The sequence below is a fragment of the Mobula hypostoma genome, chromosome 28 (assembly GCF_963921235.1).
Source record: "Mobula hypostoma chromosome 28, sMobHyp1.1, whole genome shotgun sequence".
NCBI classification, from domain to species: Eukaryota; Metazoa; Chordata; class Chondrichthyes; order Myliobatiformes; family Myliobatidae; genus Mobula; species Mobula hypostoma.
Genome location: NC_086124.1, coordinates 29,020,082 through 29,041,334, shown reverse-complemented (window position 1 = coordinate 29,041,334; position 21,253 = coordinate 29,020,082). Strand labels below are relative to the sequence as shown.

The window sequence follows — 21,253 nt, the reverse complement described above, 5'->3', positions numbered from 1 at the left end:
GAGGAGGTAGGGAAGGTATAGAGGAAGGAGACAGAGGAGTGGAGGGGAGTGGGGAGGGGAGGAGTGGAGGAATGGGGAGGAGTAGAGGAATGGGGAGGAGTGGAGGAATGGGGAGGAGTGGAGAGAGGAGAGGAGGAGTGGGGAGAGGAGTGGAGGAGGAGGAGTGGAGGAATGGAGGAGGAGTGGGGAGAGGAGAGGAGTGGAGGAGGAAGAGGTGCAGGGAGTAGAGGAGTGGGAGAGGGGGAGAAACACAGGGGTTAAGTTACGGATGGGACATCCCGCAGAAGAGTTGTAGTAGGGATGGGGTGGTTCAGGAGCGCACAGGGGTGGGGGGTGCGGAGAGAGCGCCATACTGTGGGGGGGGAGGTGGGTGAGGGGGGCCGTGGGCATAGCACAGCGGGAGGCTGGAAGGGAGGGAGTACTGATGGAGATGAGGGAGTGCCCTCAACACCATCCCACCAGGTTTCCCACGCACCGGCACCCCAAGCCAGTATTCCCGATCCTCAGGATTCTGGACCAGTGGCCCCAATAGGGAGAAGGGTGGGAGGTGGCTGGGATTTGGTCGGGGAGTTCACTCAGGGAAGTGGGTGGGTGTGCGGAGGCAGACGGCAGCAATCACCTGGATCTTGGACCTGGACTTCAAGGGCTCCTTGTCGTTGGGGACGATCCGAATGTAGAAGAGTCCGGGCAGGATGAAGATGAGGCTCGGAGCGGTGGTGGCACCTTTAAAGGGAAGCAGGAGACCGACGTTAGTCTGGACACGGTTGTGGCCGGCCGCAGAGGGGGGAACCAGCTCCGTTCAGGTTCACGAGCAGAAGTAAGATGCGATATTTACTCAACGCTACACACACAAAGTGCTGGAGGAACGCAGCAGGCCAGGCAGCGTCCATGGATGAAAAGGCAGAGTGAACACCCCGACTAGCAGCCCAGCCACCTCTCACCATCCTTCTCCTTTAGTCACAGCCTGGCCTGCTGAGTTCCTCCAGCATTTTGTGTGCGTTGCTTGCATTTCCAGCATCTGCACATTTTCTCTTGTCCCCTATATCCACTCCCTCCCCTCCCCCCCACCCCACCTTCTTCTGGCTTCTTCCCCCTTCCTTCTCAACCCTGAAGGAGGGTCTCGGCCCGAAACGTTGACTGCTTATTCACTTCCGCAGATGCTGCCTGACCTGCTGAGTTCCTCTGTGTGTGTTGCTCTGGATTTCCAGCTTCTGCAGAATCCCTCCTGTTCATGGCCTCTGGACAATTACTGTCACACACATCAAAATATAATGAAAGGATTCCATCTGGTGAAATATAGACGGATCATTCTGTGTATATCTACCTTGAGGAAATAATTTTGGCATTTTCCTTCACCAGCTTTTGACAATGAAGCACAGCCTGATACGGCAACTGCTCTGTCTGAGACCGCGGACTGTCGGCACTTTCCGCTGCCTCAGTAAAGCAGCCAGCATAACCCAAGACCTCACTCACCAAAAGTCTGAAAGGACTGAACAACCAGGCTCAAGCATAACTCCAAACCTGCTGCTATCAGTCTCTTCACACACACTGAAGAATAAACTCCTGTCATCACAATCTAAGACAACCGACTACAGGATTGTGGTGTACAGGATCACCTGTGGAGACTGCAACAAGAACCACGTTGGCCAGACAGGACGCAAACTCTCAACTCACTTGCGGGAGCACAAACCGACGGAATGGAGACGTCAGCTGCCGTTGCTGATCCCGGTGCAGGAAGACCGGGAAGGACACCAGTTTAACCGGGACACCGCGGAGGCTCTGGCGCGGGCAAACACGAGGCAGGCAGGAGAATTTTTAAGAGGTGTGATCCTCTTCTGATAACTCTGTAAACAAGCATCATTAAAATAGACGCCGTCTACGGACCCCTCAGAGCCAAAGAAACGCAAGCCGCTAGAGTTCAGAGGTCAAATGAAGGGATAGCCAATCAGGACTGGGATAAGTGAAGGGGTTGGGAGGGTGTAATATAAACACGAGCACTCCCAGAGAGAAACACCAACAACTGCGCACTGAGGACGTCACCTTGATGGGCGATGAAACTTCTGCAAACTAATTGCCAAGTTTGGCAAACACCCCAAAATCAAACACCTCAACCCAAGCTACCAATATTCACCATCATCCTCACAATCTACAACGCTGTGGTCCTTGCACCTACACTGCACTTTCCCTGTAACAGTAACACTTTATCTCGTGGTTCGGTCATCGTTTTCCCCGGTATTGCCTCGGTGCACTGATGTAACAAAACGATCTGTATGGAAGCCTTGCGAAGTCTTCGGTACATGTGCCAACTTACACTCAGGGGCCACTTTATTAGGTACAGGAGTGGAACCCGGCATGGTCTTCTGCTGCAGTAGCCCGTCCACTCCAAGGTTTGAAGTGTTGTGCGTTCAGAGGTGCTCTTCTGCACACCACTGTTGTAACACCTGTAACAGTTGTGGTTATTTGAGTTACCGTCGCCTTCCTGTCAGCTTGAACCAGTCTGACCATCCTCCTCTGACCTCTCTCATTAACAAGGTGTTTTCACCCACAGAACTGCCACTCACTGGATTTTTTTTTTGCACCATTCTCTGTAAACTCTAGAGACTGTTGTGTGTGAAAATCCCAGGAGATCAACAGTTTCTGAGATACTCAGACCACTCCTTCTGGCACCAACAATCATTCCACTGTCAAAGTCACTTCGATCACATTTCTTCCCCCATTCTGATGTTTGGTCCGAACCACAACTGAACCTCGTGACCGTGTCTGCATGCTTTTATGCACTGAGTTACTGCCACATGATTGGCTGATTAGATATTTGCATTAATGAGCAAGTGTACAAGTGTACCTGAAAAAGAAGCATCAATTTATTAACCCTGGCTTAATCACGGGACAATTCACAATGACCAGTTTACATACCAACCAGTACGTCTTTGGTCTGTGGGAGGAAACCAGAGCACCTGGAGGAAACCCACGCAGTCACAGGGAGAACATACAAACTCCTTGCAGGCAGAGGCAGGAATTGAACCCAAGTCGCCCATACTGTAAAGCGATGTGCTAACCACCTTGTTATCGTGCCACTTTTTTGAGGCATTGCTCCTTGAAGATGTCCTGGATGCTGGGGAGGCCAGTGCCCGTGATGGAGCTGACTGAAGTTCACAGCTTCCTGCAGTTTACTTCAGTCCTCTTCCAGACGGGGATACAGCCAGGTAGAATGCTTTCCTGTAAAAATTTGCCAGTGTCTTTGGTGACATACCCAATCTCCTCAAACTCCTAATGAAACATAGTCGCTACATTGCCTTCTTTGGAACTGTAATGTGCTGAAATGTTGCACTGCTAAGGCTCATGTAATGTAATGTTTCACTGCCAAGGCTAATGTAATGGTTTCTCTGTAATGTTCACTGCTGAGGTAACGGTTTCTCTGTAGCAGCAATGTCTGGGTTATGGCTGGAGATAACAGGACTACGGTTATACATGTTAGCCAATTAGAGATTGTTGCTCTGTCTTGTGAATCTGGAAGGAGGTTTCTCGCAGTCTTTGTCGAGGAGAGATGAAGAGGGAAGACACACGTGGAGAGAGCTGGTAGACCCCTGGACGGAGTGGACTGGGATCTGAGGGTCCGAAGGTTGGCGAGGCGAGGAGATCGATGGCGATGGAGTGAGCTCCAACGTGCACTTTTGACTTTTCCTTGAAACGGGCCCTTTAAAAAATTTTCATTACTAACTCTATATTCAGATTAAGATTCATAAAATTCAATCATTTAATTGCACATGGTGTACTGTCCGATATTTTGCATTGTGGGTTTGTAACTGGGCGGTTCATTACACAGCATCCACACAAACGTGATTTCTCAGTTTGGCGGGGCCAGAGGCTGTTTTCCCCGGGACGATTCCCCGAGCTGGCCGAGTCTAAGGGTTACATAACTGATCAATATGTTGGGTCCAGGATTGATCCTCAGAGATACTGACACCTAGGAACTGGAAATTGCTCACTCTTCCCACTTCTGATCTCCTGATGAAGACTGGTGTTTGTTTTCACGTCTTACTCTTTCCGAAGGCCACAATCAGTTCCTTGGTCTTACTGTTGCTGAGTGCGTAGATGCAAGCGATATATTTCACTGTATTTTTCGATGTACATATGTAGTATAAGACAGAGGACCAGAATTGTGCCATTCGGCCCATCGAGTCTGCTCTGCTATCTGATCACGTCTGATTTATTTTCCCTCTCAGCCCCATTCTTCTGCCTTCTCCCCGTGTCGTGACAAAGAAAGCTGATCCCTTTAATCTATGACAGAACTATGACGTCGTAGTCATTACAGAGACTTGGATTTCTCGGGGGCAATAAAGCCTGCTGAGTGTGCCAGGCTTGAGGTGTTTCAAAAAGGATAGGGAGGGAGGCAAAAGAGGTGGGTGCGTGCCATTGCGAATCAGGGATAGTATCACAGCTACAGAAAAGGAGGAAGTCATGGAGGGATTATCTACTGAGACACTGTGGTTGGAAGTCAGAAACAGGAAGGGGGGCAATCACTCTACCGGGTGTTTTTTATAGACCACCCAGCCTCAATAGTAACAGAGACATCGAGGAGCAGATAGGGAGGCAGATTCTGGAACGGTGCAATAATAATAGAGTTGTTGTGATGGGAGATTTTAACTCTCTTAATATTGACTGACATCTCCTTAGCACAGGGGGTTTACATGAGGTGGAGTTTGTTAGGTGTGTTCAGGAAGGTTTCCAGACTCAATATGTGGAGGCAGTACTTGATCTGGTATTGGGAAATGAACCTGGTCAGGTGTCAGATCTCTCAGTGGGAGAGCATTTTGGAGGTAGTGATCACAACTCTATCTCCTTTACCATAGTGCTGGGGAAAGAAAGGAGCAGACAATTTGGGAAAACACTTAATTTGGGAAATGATGCTATTAGGCAGGAACTTGGGAGTATAAATTGGGAGCAGATGTTCTCAGGGAAATACACGGCAGAAATCTGGCAAATATTCAGGGACATTCAAAAGGCATTCTACAAGTATGTGAAGAGCAAGAGGATGAACCAATCAGGTGTAATAGTGGAAATGTGCGCATGGAGCTGGAGGAGGTGGCGGAGGTACTTAATGAATACTTTGCTTCAGTATTCACCAGGGAAAAGGACCTTGGCAATTGTGGGGATAATTTACAGTGGACTGAAACACTTGAGTATATAGATATTAAGAAAGAGGATGTGCTGGAGCTTTTGAAAAGCATTACGTTAGATAAGTCACCGGGACCAGATGAGATATACCCCAGGCTACTGTGGGAAGTGAGGGAGGAGATTGCTGAGCCTCTGGCAATGATCTTTGCATCATCAATAGGGAGAAGTACCAGAGGATTGGAGGTTTGCAAATGTTGTTCCCTTGTTCATGAAAGAGAGTGGAGATAACAGGAAATTATAGACCAGTGAGTCTGACTTCAGTGGTAGGCAAGTTGTTGGAGAAGATCCTGACAGCAGGATTTATGAGCATTTGGAGAGACATAATCTGATTAGGGATAGTCAGCATGGCTTTGTCAAGGGCAGGTCGTGCCTTATGAGCCTGATTGAATTCTTTGAGGATGTAACAAAACACACTGATGAAGGTAGAGCAGCGGATGTAGTGTATATGGATTTCAGTAAGGCATTTGATAAGGTTCCCCATGCAAGGTTCATTCAGAAAGTAAAGAGGCATGGGATCCAAGGAGAGCTTGCTTTGCGGATCCAGAAATGGCTTGACCACAGAAGGCAAAGGGTGGTTGGAGATGGTTCATATTCTGCATGGAGGTTGGTGACCAGTGGTGTTCCACAGGGATCTGTTCTGGGACCCCTCTGTGATTTTTATAATTGACACAGATGAAGAAGTAGAAGGGTGAGTTAGTAAGTTTGCTGATGACACAAAAGTTGGGGGTGTTGTGGATAGTCTAGAGGGTTGTCAGGGTTACGGCAGGACATTGATAGGATGCAGAACTGGGCTGAGAAGTGGCAGATACCCAGAGTTCAACCCAGATAAGTGTGAGATGGTTCATTGCAGTAAGTCAAATTTTAAGTCTTAAAATTTTAGTATTAAAGGTAAGACTCTTAGCAGTATGGAGAATCTTAGAGATCTTGGGGTTCATGTCCATAGGACACTCAAAGCTGCTGCGCAGGTTGTCAGTGTTGTTAAGAAGGAGTATGGTGCATTGGCCTTCATCAACCATGGGACTGAGTTCAAGAGCCGTGAGGTAATGTTACGGCTATATAAGACCTTGGTCAGACCCCATTTGGAGTACTGTGTTCAGTTCTGGTCACCTCCCTACAGGAAGGATGTGGATACTATAGAGAGAGTGCTGAGGAGATTTACAAGGATGTTGCCTGGATTGGAGAGCGTGCTTTATGAGAATAGGTTGAGTGAACTTAGCCTTTTCTTCTTGGAGCGACAGTGGATAAGAGGTGACCTCATAGAGGTGTACAAGAAGATGAAAGGCATTGATCATGTGGATAGCCAGAGGCTTCTTCCCAGGGCTGAAATGGCTAACACAAGGGGGGCATAATTTTAAGGTGTTTGGAAGTAGGTACCAAGGGGATGTCAGGGGTAAGTTTTTCACATCGAGAGTGGTGGGTGCGTGGAATGCACTGCCAGAGTTGGTGGTGGAGGTAGATACAATAGGGTCTTTTAAGAGCACATGGAGCTTAGAAAAATAGAGGGCTATGTGGTAGGGAAATTCTAGGCAGTTTCTAGAGTAGGTTACATGGTCAGCATGACATTGTGGGCCGAAGGGCCTGTATGTTCTACGATCTCACTTTAGTATTAGACATTTCAACCCTGGGAAAAAGATTCAGTCTACCTTATCTATGCCTCAAGTGATTCTGTCAACTTCAATCAGGGAAGATAAGATTGAAATGACTTGAATGTCAAACTAGATGGATGGGTTAGTAACTTCACAGATGACGCAATGATTGGTGATAAAAGGGTGCCAAAGGACAGAGCAGAACATAGATGAAATTGCAGATATGGGCAGAGAAATGGCAGATGGAGTTTAATCCGGTCAACTATCAGATGTTGCACTTTGGGAGATTAAATGTAACAAATTCTACTTTCAGGAGTCTTAGGTCCCAACGCACCAGGTTCAGGAACAGTTATCACCCTTCAACCATCAGGCTCCTGAACCAGCCTGATGGAAGTGGATATCTTCACTCACCTCAACTCTGAAATGATTCTACGACCTGCAGACTAGCTTTCAGGGACTCCTTACATCTCATGTTCTCAGTATTATCTTTTTACTTGTAGTTTGTCTTTGTTTGCGTGTTGGTTCCTTGTCAGTCTTTGTTTATGTATAGTTTTCCATAAATTCTATTTTTTTTATGGCTGTAAATGCCTGCAAGAATCTCAAGGTAGCAAATGGCAACTTGGATGATAAACGTTGATGTGTGGCAGGTCTCTTAACAGTGTTGGTCAGAGGATCTTGGAGTGCAGATCCACAGAAAGTGGCCACGTAAGTCAATAGCATGGCAAAGAAGGTGTGTGCATCGAGTTCAAGAATGAGGAAGTTATGATGCAGCTTTAGTTAAAGAGTGCTTCTGGAGTACTTCATTCAGATCCGGTTGCCCGGCTACGGGGGGGGGACGCGGGGGGGGGGGGCTTTGGAGAAGGTGGAGAAGAGGTTCACCAGGATGCTGCCTGGTTTAGAGGCGATAATGGGGGGCAGCGGGAGGGAGTTGGACAAACATGGGTTGTTTGCTCTGGAGCAGCGGAGGCTGAGTGGAGACCTGATGATCTGAACACTCCTAGACCCTTTCAACAACTCCGCAGTCTGGTCTTTAATGTCCCGTTTGTCATTCGCTCGGTTTGCGCGATTTGTTTTGGGCGCGTCGGGTGCCGGATGTTTCCTTTGAACGGGTTCCAAGGTGTTTCTTTGTGTCTGTCTGTGGGAAGACGAATCTCAGGGTGATATACCGCATACATACTTTGATAATAAATGTACTTTGAATCTTTTATAAAATTAGGAGAAGCAGAGACAGATAGCCGGTATCTGTATCCCAGGGTCAAACCGTCCAGCACATGAATCAAGAGTACTCAGCACAGGAGTTGGGATGTTACAGTGAAGTTGTTTAAGATATAAAGACAGTAAGAGCTTCTATCCCTCCTGGCACTTATCCTTGCAAGCAGGACAAGTGCCTCACTACCGTTCAGGGCCCCAGACAGTCCTTCCAGGTGAGGGGAGTCCGTGGGGTCGCCTACTGTATACAGTGCTCCTGGTGCAGCCTCCTGTTTATCTGCGAGACCCAAAGTAGATTGGGAGACCACTTCACTCCGTCGGCCATAGAAAGCGGGATCTCCCGCTGGCCACCCATTTCAATTCTACTTCCCATTCCCACTCTGACAAGCCAGTCCATGGTCTGCGATGAGGCCACAGTCAGATTGGAGGAGGAACACCTTGTATTCCGTCTGGGTAGCTTCCAACCTGATGGCATGAACATTGTTCTCAAACTTCTGGTAATGCCCCCATCTTCAACATTCCCCATACCCACTTCCCTCTCTCACCTTACAACCTTACCTGCCCATCACCTCCCTCCAGTGTTCCTCCCCCTTCCCTTTCTCCCATGGTCTTCTGTCCTCTCCTTTCAGATCCCCCCTTTACCTCTTTCACCCATCAACTTCCCCTCTCCCAGTTTCACCTATCACCTACCACCTTGTGTTTCCTCCTCCCCTCCCCCCATCTTCTTATTCTGACCTCCTCCTCTTTCTTTCCAGTCCTGACGAAGGGCCTCAGCCCAAAATGTTAACTGTCCTTGGCCTGCTGAGTTCCTCCAGCATTTTGTGTGTGTTGCTTTGGAGTAAAATTAGGCCATTTGGCCCATCGAGTGCTCTGCTGATTCTTTTTCCCCCTCAGCCCCATTCTCCTGCCTTCTCTCTGTGTTGTAACAAATAAAGTTTAATCCAACTTTAGTATTAGACATTTCGACCCTGGCAAGGTGTTGGTGAGGCCTAATTTAGAGTACCATGTGCAGTTTTGGTCACCTACCTACAGGAAAAATATCAATATCTTTGGTATCAGACCGCAAAGCACTCCAGCCAGTGGTGAAAACTGCCCAACAGATTATCGGCACCCAATTGCCCACCATTGAGAACATCTACCATAAACGCTGCCTGGGCAGGGCGAAAAGCATTATCAGGGATGCATCTCACCCTAATCATGGACTTTTTACTCTCCTCCCATCCGGTAGGCGCTACAGGAGCCTCCAGTCCTGCACCAGCAGGCACAGGAAGAGCTTCTTCCCTGAGGCTGTGACACTGCTGAACCTCTCATCACAGCGCTAAGCAGTATCGCACCCATATTGTACTGTCTCAGTACTCTTGTATTTGTGTGCTGTAGCACTTTTTTTATTCACAGTTATTTTGTAAATAACACTACTCTTTGCATTTCTGGTCAGATGCTAAATGCATTTCACTGGCTTTGTATCTGTACTCGGCACAATGAAAATAAAGTTGAATCTAATCTAATCTAATAAGATTAAAAGAGTGCAGAGAAAATTTACAAAGGCATTACGTGGACTGGAGAACCTGAGTTATAGGGGAAGGCTGAATAGATTAGGAGTTTATTGCTTGGAATGTAGAAGGCTGAGGGGAGATTTGATAGAGGTTTTCAGAGCTACAGATAGGATAAATGCAAGCAGATTGGGTGAGACTAGAGAAAGAGGTTGGGTTGAGGGTGAAAGGTGAAATGTTTAAGGGGAACGTGAGGGGAAATGAGGGTTGTGAGAGTGTGGAACAAGCTGCCATTGCAAGTGGTGAGTGCAGATTTAAAGTTCAAAGTAATATAGATCACCCTGGGGTTCATTTTCTTGTGGGCACACTCAATGAATCCCACCAAGTAAACATAACAGGATCAATGAAAGACCTCACCAACTTGAGCGTTCAGCCAGTATGCAATAGACAAAAAGAAATAATTATTAGATAGATAGATAAATAAGCAAGTAATAAATATTGACAACATGAGATGAATGGTCCTTGACCATGAGTCCATTGGTTGTGGGATCAGTTCAATGATGGGGCAAGTGAAGTTATCCCCTTCAGTTCAAGAACCTGTTGGCTGAGGGGTAATAACTGTTCCTGAACCTGGTGGTGTGAGTCCTGAGGCTCCTGTGCCTCCTTCTTGATGGCAGCAGCGAGAAGAGAGCATGTCCTGGTAGGTGGGGCCCCTGAGGATGGATGCTGCTTTCCCGTGACAATGTTTGGTGTAAATGTCCTCAGTGATGGGGAGGGCTTTATCCATGATGGACTGAGCAGTATCCACTACTTTTTGTAGGATTTTCTGTTCCATGCCAGGCTGTGATGCAGCCAGTCAATATATTCTCCACCACACAACTATAGACATTTGTCGAAGTTTTAGATGTCACGCTGAATCTCCGCGAACTCCCAAGGAAGCAGAGGAGCTGCCGTGCTTTCTTTGTCACAGCTCAAGGCAGGCTCTCTGAAGTTATAACACAGGGGAATTTACAGTCGCTGACCATCTCCACCTCTGACCTTCTCATGGGCCTCTGGTTTCCTTCTCCTGAAGTCAACAATCAGCTCCTTGGTCTTGCTGACATTGAGTGAGAGCTTGCAGCTGGCACACCACTCAGCCAGATTTTCAATCTCCCTCTTATATGCTGATTCGTCACCACCTTTGATTCAGCCACTGGCAGTGGGTGTCATCAGCAGATTTGAATAAGGCATTAGAGCTGTGCTTCACCACATCCACATGTGTAAAGCGAGTAGAGCTCGGGCTCAGCACAAAGCTTTGTGGTTCACCTATGTTGATGGAGATTGTGGAGGAGTTGTTGTTGCCAATCCAAACTGACAGGGATCTGCAAATGAGGAAATCCAGGATCCAACTGCACAAGGAGGTATTGAGGGCAAGGTCTTGGAGATAATTGACTAGTTTTGATGGGATGATGGTGCTAAATGCCGAGCTGTAGTCGATAAAGAGCATCTGGATGTTTGCATCTTTGCTGCCCAGAGCTCCAAGGTTCAAAGAATAGCCAATGAGATGGTATCTGCCGTGGACCTTTACCTCCAGTAGGTAAATTGGAGCGGACCCAAGTCAGATCTGAGGCAGGAGCTGATTTGTTCCATCGCCAAACTCTCAAAACACAACACTACTGTGGATGCGAGTGCTACCCGGGCTGTAGTCTTCCAGGCAGGTTACATTATTCTTAGGCACCGATTGAAGCCTTCATGAAGCAGGTGGGTACCCCAGATTGCTGAAGGGAGAGGTTAAAGATCCCAGTGAACACTCCAGCCAGTTGATCACAGGTCATCAGTACTTGGCCAGGTGCCCCTGCCTGGACCGGATGCTTTTTTGTGGGTTCACCCTCCCAAAGGATGCTCGCAGGACGGCCTCAGAGACCGAAATCATGGGATCTTTGGGGGCTGTGGCGGCTCGTGATGGTTCTTCCATGTTTTGATACTCAAAGCAAGCAGAGAAGGCATTGAGTTCATCCGGAAGCAAATCTCCACCTCTGCTTGGTTTCGCTTTCGAGGAGGTGACAGCACTCAAGCCCTGCCACAACTGCCGAGCGTCCTTCGCTGATTTGACTTTCATCTGCAATTGCCACTTCAGGCGTGAGCTGGCTTTCCGGAAGCCGTGCCTGGACGTCTGGTAACTCATCTGGTGGGCAGGCCTGAATGCCTCTGACCTGGACTTCAGCGGGTCGTGGATCTCCAGCTGGGGGACGATTCTCAATGACCTGCACTGATCTGCAACTGTTCTAATAAAGTCCGTGACATCCCTAGTGTGTTCATTCAGATCCATCGATGAGTTCTTGATGCGTGAGGCAAGGTCTTTTTTACGCACACAGTGGTGGGTACCTGGAATGTGTCACCAGGGGAGGTGCTGGGGGCAAATACGTTCAAGAGGCTCTTAGCCAGAGGCTGAATACGCAGAGAGCAGACGGATACAGTCGCATATTCCAACAGCATGAGATATAGGAGCAGAAACAGACCGTTCAGCCCATCCCAGTCTGCTCCCCCCATTCAGTCTAGGCTAATTTTCTCCCCCATTCCAGTAACCCTTCCCAACCAATCAAAAACCCAACAGTTGCTGCCTTAATGATTTGGCCTCCACAGCTGTCTGTGACAATGAATCCCACAGATTCACTACCCTCTGCCTAAAGAGATTCCTCCTCATCTCTGTTCGAAAGGGACGTCCCTCTGTTCTGAGGCTGTCCCCTCTGGTCCTACACTCCCCCAGCATAGGAGATATCCTCTCCAAATCCACTCTATCCAGGCCTTTCAATATTCGATAGGTTTCAATGAGATCTTCCCCCTCATTCCTCCAAACTCCAACGATTGCAGGCCCAGAGCCTTCATATGTTAACTCTTTCATTCCTGAGATCACTGTTGAGAAACACTCTCCAATGCCAGCACAGCCTTCCTTAGGTAAGGAGCCCAAACACGCTCACAATACTTCAAGTGCAGTCTGACCAAAGCCTTGTAAACCCTCAGCAAGTACTTACTGACTCTCCCACTATTTGAAACATCCTCTCCACCACGTCCACATTAACCAGGCTTTCCTGTATCCGGTAGGTTACAACGAGACTTCCCCTTCATTCTTCCGAGCTCTAGGCAAGTACAGGCTCTGAAATGCCAAATGCTCCTGGTACGTTAACCCTTTCATTCCCTGGATCACTGTTGTAAACTTCCTGTGGACCCTCTTCAATGTCAACACACACAGGCTCAGAGACACCAAAATGCTTCCCAGGACATGAATCTTCACGGAGGGAACACAGCAAATTCACGTCAGTCTGCACCTCCCCCACCAGCCCTCCCCCCCCCCCAATATTCCGTTCCGCTTACCAATAATTCCAAATATATCCCGGATGTTGGGAACGAAGATGACCAGGAGGTTGACGCAGAACAGCAGGCAGATCGCTATGACAACGTGCCGAGGCCATCGGAAGGCCTTCCCAGGAAACAGGAGCTGCTGAATAGCCCGACGGATCTGCGGAGAGCCCCGGAAGAGGGAGAGACATCAGGCAGAGGCTTGGGAAGCAGCTCCCGAAATTCCCAAAAGCCCCCCAACCACCAACAAAGTCCCGGAAACAAGCAGGTAGGAAAGTGAACAGACTTGGCATTTGAAAAAGAGGACGCCGTGGATTTTTTGGGACGGAAGACCTCATCCCAGGAACAGACAGGGGAAGGGACAGAGGGACTGAGAAGCGGAGAGCATCTTTACACGCAACAGAGTGGGAAGAGTTACAACCCTAGGTAGCGACGAGAGTCGGTGGGCTCACAGAAGACATTGGCAGGCAACCTCTCACCACAAACAGAAGCGAAGAGATCTAGAAAGGGGAGAGAGGCATCAGAGACAAGACCAGGTAGATTCTGCAGGTGCTGGAAATCCAGAGTAACATATACAAAATGCTGGAGGAACTCCCAGGAGTCTGAAATGCCCACTGCTGATTTCCCTCCAAGAGGCTATGGAGGGGAATAAACAGTGGGCATTTCAGGCTGAGGCCCTTCAGGAAGGGGGCAGAAACTGGAATAAGTAAGGGGAGGGGAGGGAGTACACGCTGGAAGGTGACAGGTGGGGGGAGGGTGGGTAGAAGTAAGCAGCCGGGAGGCGATAGGTGGATAAGGTCAAGGGCTGAAGAAGGAGGAATCTGATAGGTGGAGGAGAGTGGACCATAGGAGAAAGGGACACCAGAGGGGGGCGATGGCCAGGTGAGGAGAAATGGGAAAATAGAGACAAGGGGGAGAGAGGCTCCCCAACCTGTGTCCAATCGGACATCAGAGACACCAGAGATTCTGCAGGTGCTGGAATACACAGAAAATGCTGGCGGAGCTCAGCAGGTCAGGCAGCGTCCATGGAGGGGAATAAACAGTCGATGTTTCAGGCCGGATTTTCAGGAGAGGATGATGAAATTGACCAGCTTGATAGAGGATGTTTCCTACGGCAGAGCCTAGAACCAGAGGGCACAGCCACAGAATGGAAGAGCATCCATGTAGCACAGAGATGAGAAGGAATTTCTTTAGCCAGAGGGTGGTGAATCTGTGGAATTCATCACCACAAAAACCTCTGTGGAGGCTAAGTCATTGGGTTCAGTTAAAGTGGAGGTTGATAGGTTCTTGAACATAGAACATAGAATGGTACAGCACAGTACAGGCCCTTCGGCCCACAATGTTGTGCCGACCCTCAAACCCTGCCTGCCATATAAGCCCCCAACTTAGATTCCTCCATATACCTGTCTAGTAGTCTCTTAAACTTCACTAGTGTATCTGCCTCCACCACTGACTCAGGCAGTGCATTCCACGCACCAACCACTCTCTGAGTAAAAAACCTTCCTCTAATCTCCCCCTTGAACTTCCCACCCCTTACCTTAAAGCCATGTCCTCTTGTATTGAGCAGTGGTGCCCTGGGGAAGAGGCGCTGGCTATCCACTCTATCTATTCCTCTTATTATCTTGTACACCTCTATCATGTCTCCTCTCATCCTCCTTCTCTCCAAAGAATAAAGCCCTAGCTCCCTTAATCTCTGATCATAACGCATACTTTCTAAACCAGGCAGCATCCCGGTAGATCTCCTCTGTACCCTTTCCAATCTTCCACATCCTTTCTATAGTGAGGTGACCAGAACTGGACACAATAATCCAAGTATGGCCTAACCAGAGTTTTATAGAGCTGCATCATTACATTGATGCGTCAAGATGTCAAAGGTTATGGGGAAAAGGCAGGAAAGCGGGGTTGAGGGGGATAATAAATCAGCCATGATGGAATGGCGGAGCAGATTAGATGGGCTGAGTGGCCTAATTCTGCTCCTATGTCTTACGGCTGAGAGACGAAACGGCTGAGGGGTAGGGGGTGGAGAGAAACAGCCAAGGCGGGGATGGGGGGAAATCGGCGAGAGAGAAAGGGGCAAGTGGAGAGAGAGAAATGGCTGGGGGTTGGGGAAGGGGGGACCTGAGAGAAAGTGACAGCCAAGGGGGGAGACGGAAGGAGCAGAGAGAGAGAGAGAGAAAAACAGCCAAGGCGGGGGGAAGGGGGCAGCAGAGAGAGAGAAAAACGGCCGGGGGCTGGGGGAAGGGGGAGCTGAGAGAGAGAGAAACGGCCAGGGGGAGGGGTGCAGACTCACCGGGAACAGGACCACAGGAACGGTCAGGGTTACGGCCACCAGCACGGCCAGCCGGACACAGAGGATCAACGTGTCGAGCGGGTCGACCTTGTTGTATGTATGAAGCAGCTCAGGTTCCACTGACCCTGCAGCACAGGAGGGAGAGGGAAGGGGTTACCTGTGCTCATCTCGAACAGACATCAGAAACCCAATCCCCTTGAACTGACATCGATATCCCACGTGCCCACCGGAGAACAGCCGTGCCTTCTGATCAGCCGCACCGTGGTAGGAAAGGCAGGTCAGAGGTCGGGGACGGGAGGGCGGGGGTACTGCGGTGGGTATCTCCTGACACCTAGGCCTTACATCCCCCTCTCCCCCTCACGTCAAAAAGTCGGGGGCATGACAGGAACTCGCCACGGGGCTGCATGCACCTCCTAAAACCTTTGTGTATTCTGCACCGGAAACGCATTCTAATCCTGGTATAGGGAGACGGGAACTGTGCACGGTGCTCCCGGTGTGGGTCTGACCCAGGGATACAGAGACAGGAACTGTACACGGTGCTCCTGGTGTGGGTCTGACCTAGGGATACAGAGATGGGAACTGTACATTGTGTTCCCGGTGTGTTTCTGACCCAGGGATACGGAGACGGGAGCTGTGCATGGCGTTCCCGTTGTTGGTCTGACCTTGGGATAGGGAGATGGGAACTGTGCACGGCATTCCTGTTGTAGGTCTGACCCAGGGATACGGAGACGGGAGCTGTGCACGGCGTTCCCGTTGTTGGTCTGACCTTGGGATAGGGAGATGGGAACTGTGCACGGCGTTCCTGTTGTGGGTCTGACCCAGGGATACGGAGACGGGAACTGCACATGGCACTCCTGATACAGGGCTGACCCAGGGATAGGGAGATGGGAACTGTGCACGGTGCTCCCGCTGTGGGTCTGACCTGGGGATAGGGAGATGGGAACTGTGCATGGTGCTCCCGCTGTGGATCTGACCTGGGGATAGGGAGACAGGAAATGTGTATGGCGATCCCGGTGTGGGCCTGACCCACGGATACGGAGACGGGAACTGTGCACGGTGTTCCCGGTGCAGGGCTGTCCCGGGTTCCTATATGAAAGAAGACGGTGCACCCTACCGTAAAATGTCAGGTAGCCGAAGACCGCCGTGGTTAAATACATGATAAACATCGCCAAAATGGAGAAGTTTGCCACCTTCTGCATTCGGACCTTTGACGGGCTGTACCAGGGAGAAAGGTTACAGAATCTCAGTCCAAAGCCCAAAACACCAGCACCTCCACTTCCTAGGAAGACCAAGAAGTTTCAGCACATCCCCAGTGACACTCAATTTCTACAGATACGGTCCAGATACATCACAGCTCAGCAGGGCAAATGCTCTGCCCATGAACACAAGAAACCGCAAACACATCGCAGACTCAGCCTACACTTCCCAAAACCTCGGTAAAGCACCCAGTTTCATCAAAGACCCCACCCAACCCAGACATTCTCCCTTCTCCCATTGGGTAGAAGATACTAACATTTGAGAGCACGGACCACCAGGCTCTAGGACAACTTCTACCGCTGCACCTATTGAACGGTCCCCTAGTCCAAACTCCCTCCACACCGTCCCATCGCACACTCCCGGGGTCAGACACAGAGTGAAGCTCCCTCCACGCCGTCCCATCGCACACTCCCGGGGTCAGACACAGAGTGAAGCTCCCTCCACACCGTCCCATCGCACACCCCCGGGGTCAGACACAGAGTGAAGCTCCCTCCACACTGTCCCATCGCACACCCCCGGGGTCAGACACAAAGTGATGCTCCCTCCACACCGTCCCATCGCACACCCCCGGGGTCAGACACAGAGTGAAGCTCCCTCCACACCGTCCCATCGCACACCCCCGGGGTCAGACACAGAGTGAAGCTCCCTCCACACCGTCCCATCGCACACCCCCGGGGTCAGACACAGAGTGAAGCTCCCTCCACACCGTCCCATCGCACACCCCCGGGGTCAGACACAGAGTGAAGCTCCCTCCACACCGTCCCATCGCACACCCCCGGGATCAGACACAGAGTGAAGCTCCCTCCACACCGTCCCATCACACACCGTTGGGACATGGACAGAACTGTGGATGGGATCCTGGACAGATCTACCCCCTCGCACATTTACCTTCTGAGCTCAGTGTAGATCGGCAGGACTTCTGGGTGACAGACAAACGCAAAGGCCAGGATGGGAATTGTGTACGCCGTCTGTGAGGTTAAACAGAGAAGGGTGAGCCAATATACACACCCCCACCCCCTCAAACCTCCTGTAAAATTGCAGCCTCTGCACCGAGGGCGAGGATGGGATTTGGCTACGCACTACCGCACTGCAATGGACACATGGCACGCTGATATACGTCAGTCAGCCCGTAGCTGCCCGCAGTGAGATCCGCATAACAGGCAGAGGTGGGGGTGGCCTGACCATCTCCCTGTCCCTCGATCACCCACTGTCAATGTTCTGGGGGTCACCAGTGACGAGAAACTCATCTGGACTACACACAGGGGCTACAAGAGGAGGGCTGAAGGTAGGGGTCCTGTGATGTGACTTAACCCCGACAAAGCAAATCCTCTTCCTCCCACATCTACAAACGAGGAGTGTAACTTGACAGGGTGGAGTTAATCCGCAGACTCCACATCCGCCACATTATCTTTCCCTGTCTAGAAGTCAGGAATGTGATGGGAGGCTCCCCGCCTGACTGTGTGGAGTTAGTCCATACACTCTAAATCTGCCACATTGCCTCGCCCCCATCTACAAGTCAGGAATGTGATGGGACACTCCCCACTTGCCTGGGGTGAGTGCAGCTTCAATAACCCGAGGAACTAGACATCATCTGAGACAGAACAGCCCACCCACCCCCGATACACTCCCTCCACCACAGTGGTAGCCCCGTCTACAGAATGCACCGCAGTCCCTCACCTGGGCCTGCTTCAACAGCCCCTTCCATCAAACACACACAGACACAAATCAGCACAGAGTGAAGCTCCCTCCACGCTGTCCCATCACACACTCCCAGGGTCAGACACAGAGTCAAGCTCCCTCCACACTGTCCCATCACACACTCCCAGGGTCAGACACAGAGTGAAGCTCCCTCCACACTGTGCCATCACATGCTCCTGGGGTCAGACACAGAGTGAATCTTCCTCCACACCGTCCCATCACACACTCCCAGGGTCAGACACAGAGTGAAACTCCCTCCACACTGTCGCATCACACACTCCCGGGGTCAGACACAGAGTGAAGCTCCCTCCACGCCGTCCCATCACACACTCCTAGAGAGGGACGGGGTTCCTTGTACCTGTGTGTTAATGGTGAAGAGCTTTGCTGTACATTCATCTTCTGTTGTGTAGTTCCCCCCGTTGATGTAGACCATTTCTGTGCTGACATGGGTCTCGTTTCCAAACACCGGAAGAGGACACAGTTTCTGAAACTTCTTATAGATAATCTATGGGAGAGGAAAACAACATTTAAAACTTTGAACTGTTTACCTCAGACATTGATATCCCTGAGCATCAAATGCAGTTCCCATCTCCATATATCTGGGTCAAACCCACACTGGGAGCACCGTGCACAGTTGCCATCTCCGTATCCCTGGGTCAGACCCATACTGGGAGCACCATGCAGGTCAGACCCACACTGGGAGCACCGTGCACAGTTCCCGTCTCCGTATCCCTGGGTCAGACCCACACCGGGATCATCATAAGTTTTATTTTTTGAGAGTTGCACATTTGAAAATACAGCAAATACGTCAGGGGAGCAAACACTCACCGCAATGAGGAAGAAGACCATACACGTCAATGAGAAGCCACTGGTGTATCCCAGGTAACCTGCAGAGAGAGAGAGAGAGAGAGAGAGAGAGAGAGAGAGGGAGAGAGGGAAGGAGAGAGAGATGGAGAGAGGGGAAGGAGGGAGAGGGAGATGGAGGGGAAAGGGAGATGGAGAGGGAGGGAGAGAGGGAGAGAGAGTGTGGTGGGAGAGACGGGAAAGAGGGGGATTAGATAGAGGGGAAGTAGATGGAAGAATGGGGAACGAGATGAGAGAAAGGGGGGGAGAAAGTGACACATCATCAATAGGGTTCACACTCCAGGTCCCCACTGACTGATGGAGACATCCCAGGCCCCTCACACAATCTACAACCCTGTGGACCTCATCTTGGCTTTCCAGACTCCACATCCTACCAGAGGAGGTGGGCGGATGGTGGTTGCACCGATTAATATGCGAGTGAGTAGCAAACCCCTCCTGGAGGAACTCAACGGGTCGGGCAATGTCTGTAGGGAGGGCAGCCATGCCTATGTTTTGGGTCAAGACCCTGCATCAGCACTGCGGGGAGACGGCCTGGTCCGGACGATGGGGACCATTGATGACGGATGCTGCCTCCTCTTGACACTACCAATGGTGGGGAGGGAGGCAAGGCCACTTCTCCCTGCAGACGATTACATCCCTGAGCATCCAAATTCCTGTCCCAGACCGTGATGCAACCAACCAGGGCTCCTTCCCTGGGACATCACCAACGACCTCTCCTGCTCCAAGAAATCTCACCCGTGCCTCTCCTTCCCCAGGAGGCCGAAGACACTCGGCATCTCCGCATCTACCCTCACCGGCTTGCTACGGCAACTGGCCCACACGTGATCATTCGAGGCGGCAGAGAGGTACAGACACAGATCAGCACATCGCGGAAAGCAGCCTCCCCTCCGCGGACTCTGTCTACGCTTCTCACCAGCTCAGTAAAGACGTGATATATCCCGGACCCGACATAGCGACGCAGTTACAACAACGCAATGCGGTGGCCATATTTCATTCGGAGTTTGAGGAGATTTGGCACGTCACCAAAGACGCTGGCAAATTCCTACAGAGGTACCAGGAAGAGAATTCTAACTGTCTGCATGGGGGCTATTGTTACTATCAGGAAGGAGGTACAGAAGCCTCATTGATTCAGGAACAGCTTCTTCCCCTCTGCCATACAATCCTAAATGGACATTGAACCCGTGAACACTACCTCACTACCTGTCTTTGCATTACATATTTAACTATTTATAAACTTACTGTAACCCACAGTTTTAATTGTGCACTGTACAGCTGCCACATACCAACAAATTTCATGACCCGCGCCGGTGATATTAAACCTGATTCTGAATTCTGATTCTGACCAGCGTGGATAACTTTGCTCACCTCAACACTAAACTGATTTCACAACCTACGGTCCCACTTTCAACAACCTGATCACTCACTTCCTCAGTTTTTTTTTAAAATTTGCCACCTTTTACACGTCAGTGTTTGTCAGTCTCTCTATTTATATAGTTTTCCTACAGTTCCCTATAAGTACCTGCAATGAAAAGAACTTTCAGGGTAGTTTATGGCAACATCTACGTACTTTGATAATAAGTTTACGTAACTTTGAACTCGGAACTTTGAACCGAGTGTGTAAACACCACCTGTCCCACAGCGTTCCCCCCTCCCTCTTCAGCGCCCCTCCCACCTCAGACTCACCGAGCTGTCTCATCAGCGCCAGGGGGAGGATGATCAGCACACTGACAATGACGATCAGTATCTTCCCCTCGAGGTACCACATACTGCGGACAGGGCAGAGGCAGGGGTTATTGACGGAGCACGCCGCTTGCTCCCACAACACAGCCCCTTCCCCCTCCCCGTGACCCCCCCCGCATCTCTGCGACAATCCCCCACTCCCTCACCCACACCCCTCCTCGTCTATGTGACTCCTTCCCTCCCCTACACCCTGCCCCATCTCCATGACCCCCTCCCTCCCCTACACCCCACCCCATCTCTGTGAACCCCCTCCATCTCCGTCACCGTGACCCCTTCCCTCCCCTGCACCCCTCCACATCTTTGCAACCCCCACCCCCTCCACTCCGCCCCGTCCCGTGAGCGGGTCCAGCAGATGCAGGCCAGGGCGGGGACGGATCAGGGGGGTGCCCACCTACCCATTGTTCTCATGCAGCCGGAGAAATGCCTGGATGACCAGAGGAAGCTCGTACTTCACAATGTAGAGGTAACTGGACATGGCTGGGGGGGGGGGTGACGGAGTGAGGGAGGGGTGGGATGGAGAGAAGAGGGAGGGGTGGCAGAGGAAGATAAAGGGGGTTATTCACAAAATTATTCCATTTCCAGAGAATGAGTCCCCTGGACCCCGGGGC

General features: G+C 50.6%; 1 protein-coding gene across 4 annotated transcripts in view; it reads right to left on the bottom strand.

Moving 5' to 3' along the window:
- Positions 1–21,253, bottom strand: part of LOC134339005 (sodium-coupled neutral amino acid transporter 3-like) — a 58,708-nt gene that overhangs the window by 9,034 nt on the left and 28,421 nt on the right. For all 4 annotated transcript variants that reach the window (XM_063035238.1, XM_063035237.1, XM_063035236.1 and 1 more), the window contains exons 7-15: positions 21,041–21,122; positions 20,589–20,671; positions 18,870–18,928; positions 18,400–18,546; positions 17,232–17,311; positions 16,201–16,301; positions 15,087–15,211; positions 12,812–12,956; positions 620–723 (exon numbers count right to left, since the gene is read on the bottom strand). In XM_063035238.1, the coding sequence (XP_062891308.1) occupies positions 620–723; positions 12,812–12,956; positions 15,087–15,211; positions 16,201–16,301; positions 17,232–17,311; positions 18,400–18,546; positions 18,870–18,928; positions 20,589–20,671; positions 21,041–21,122 (926 nt within the window). The remainder of the gene's footprint in view (positions 1–619; positions 724–12,811; positions 12,957–15,086; positions 15,212–16,200; positions 16,302–17,231; positions 17,312–18,399; positions 18,547–18,869; positions 18,929–20,588; positions 20,672–21,040; positions 21,123–21,253) is intronic.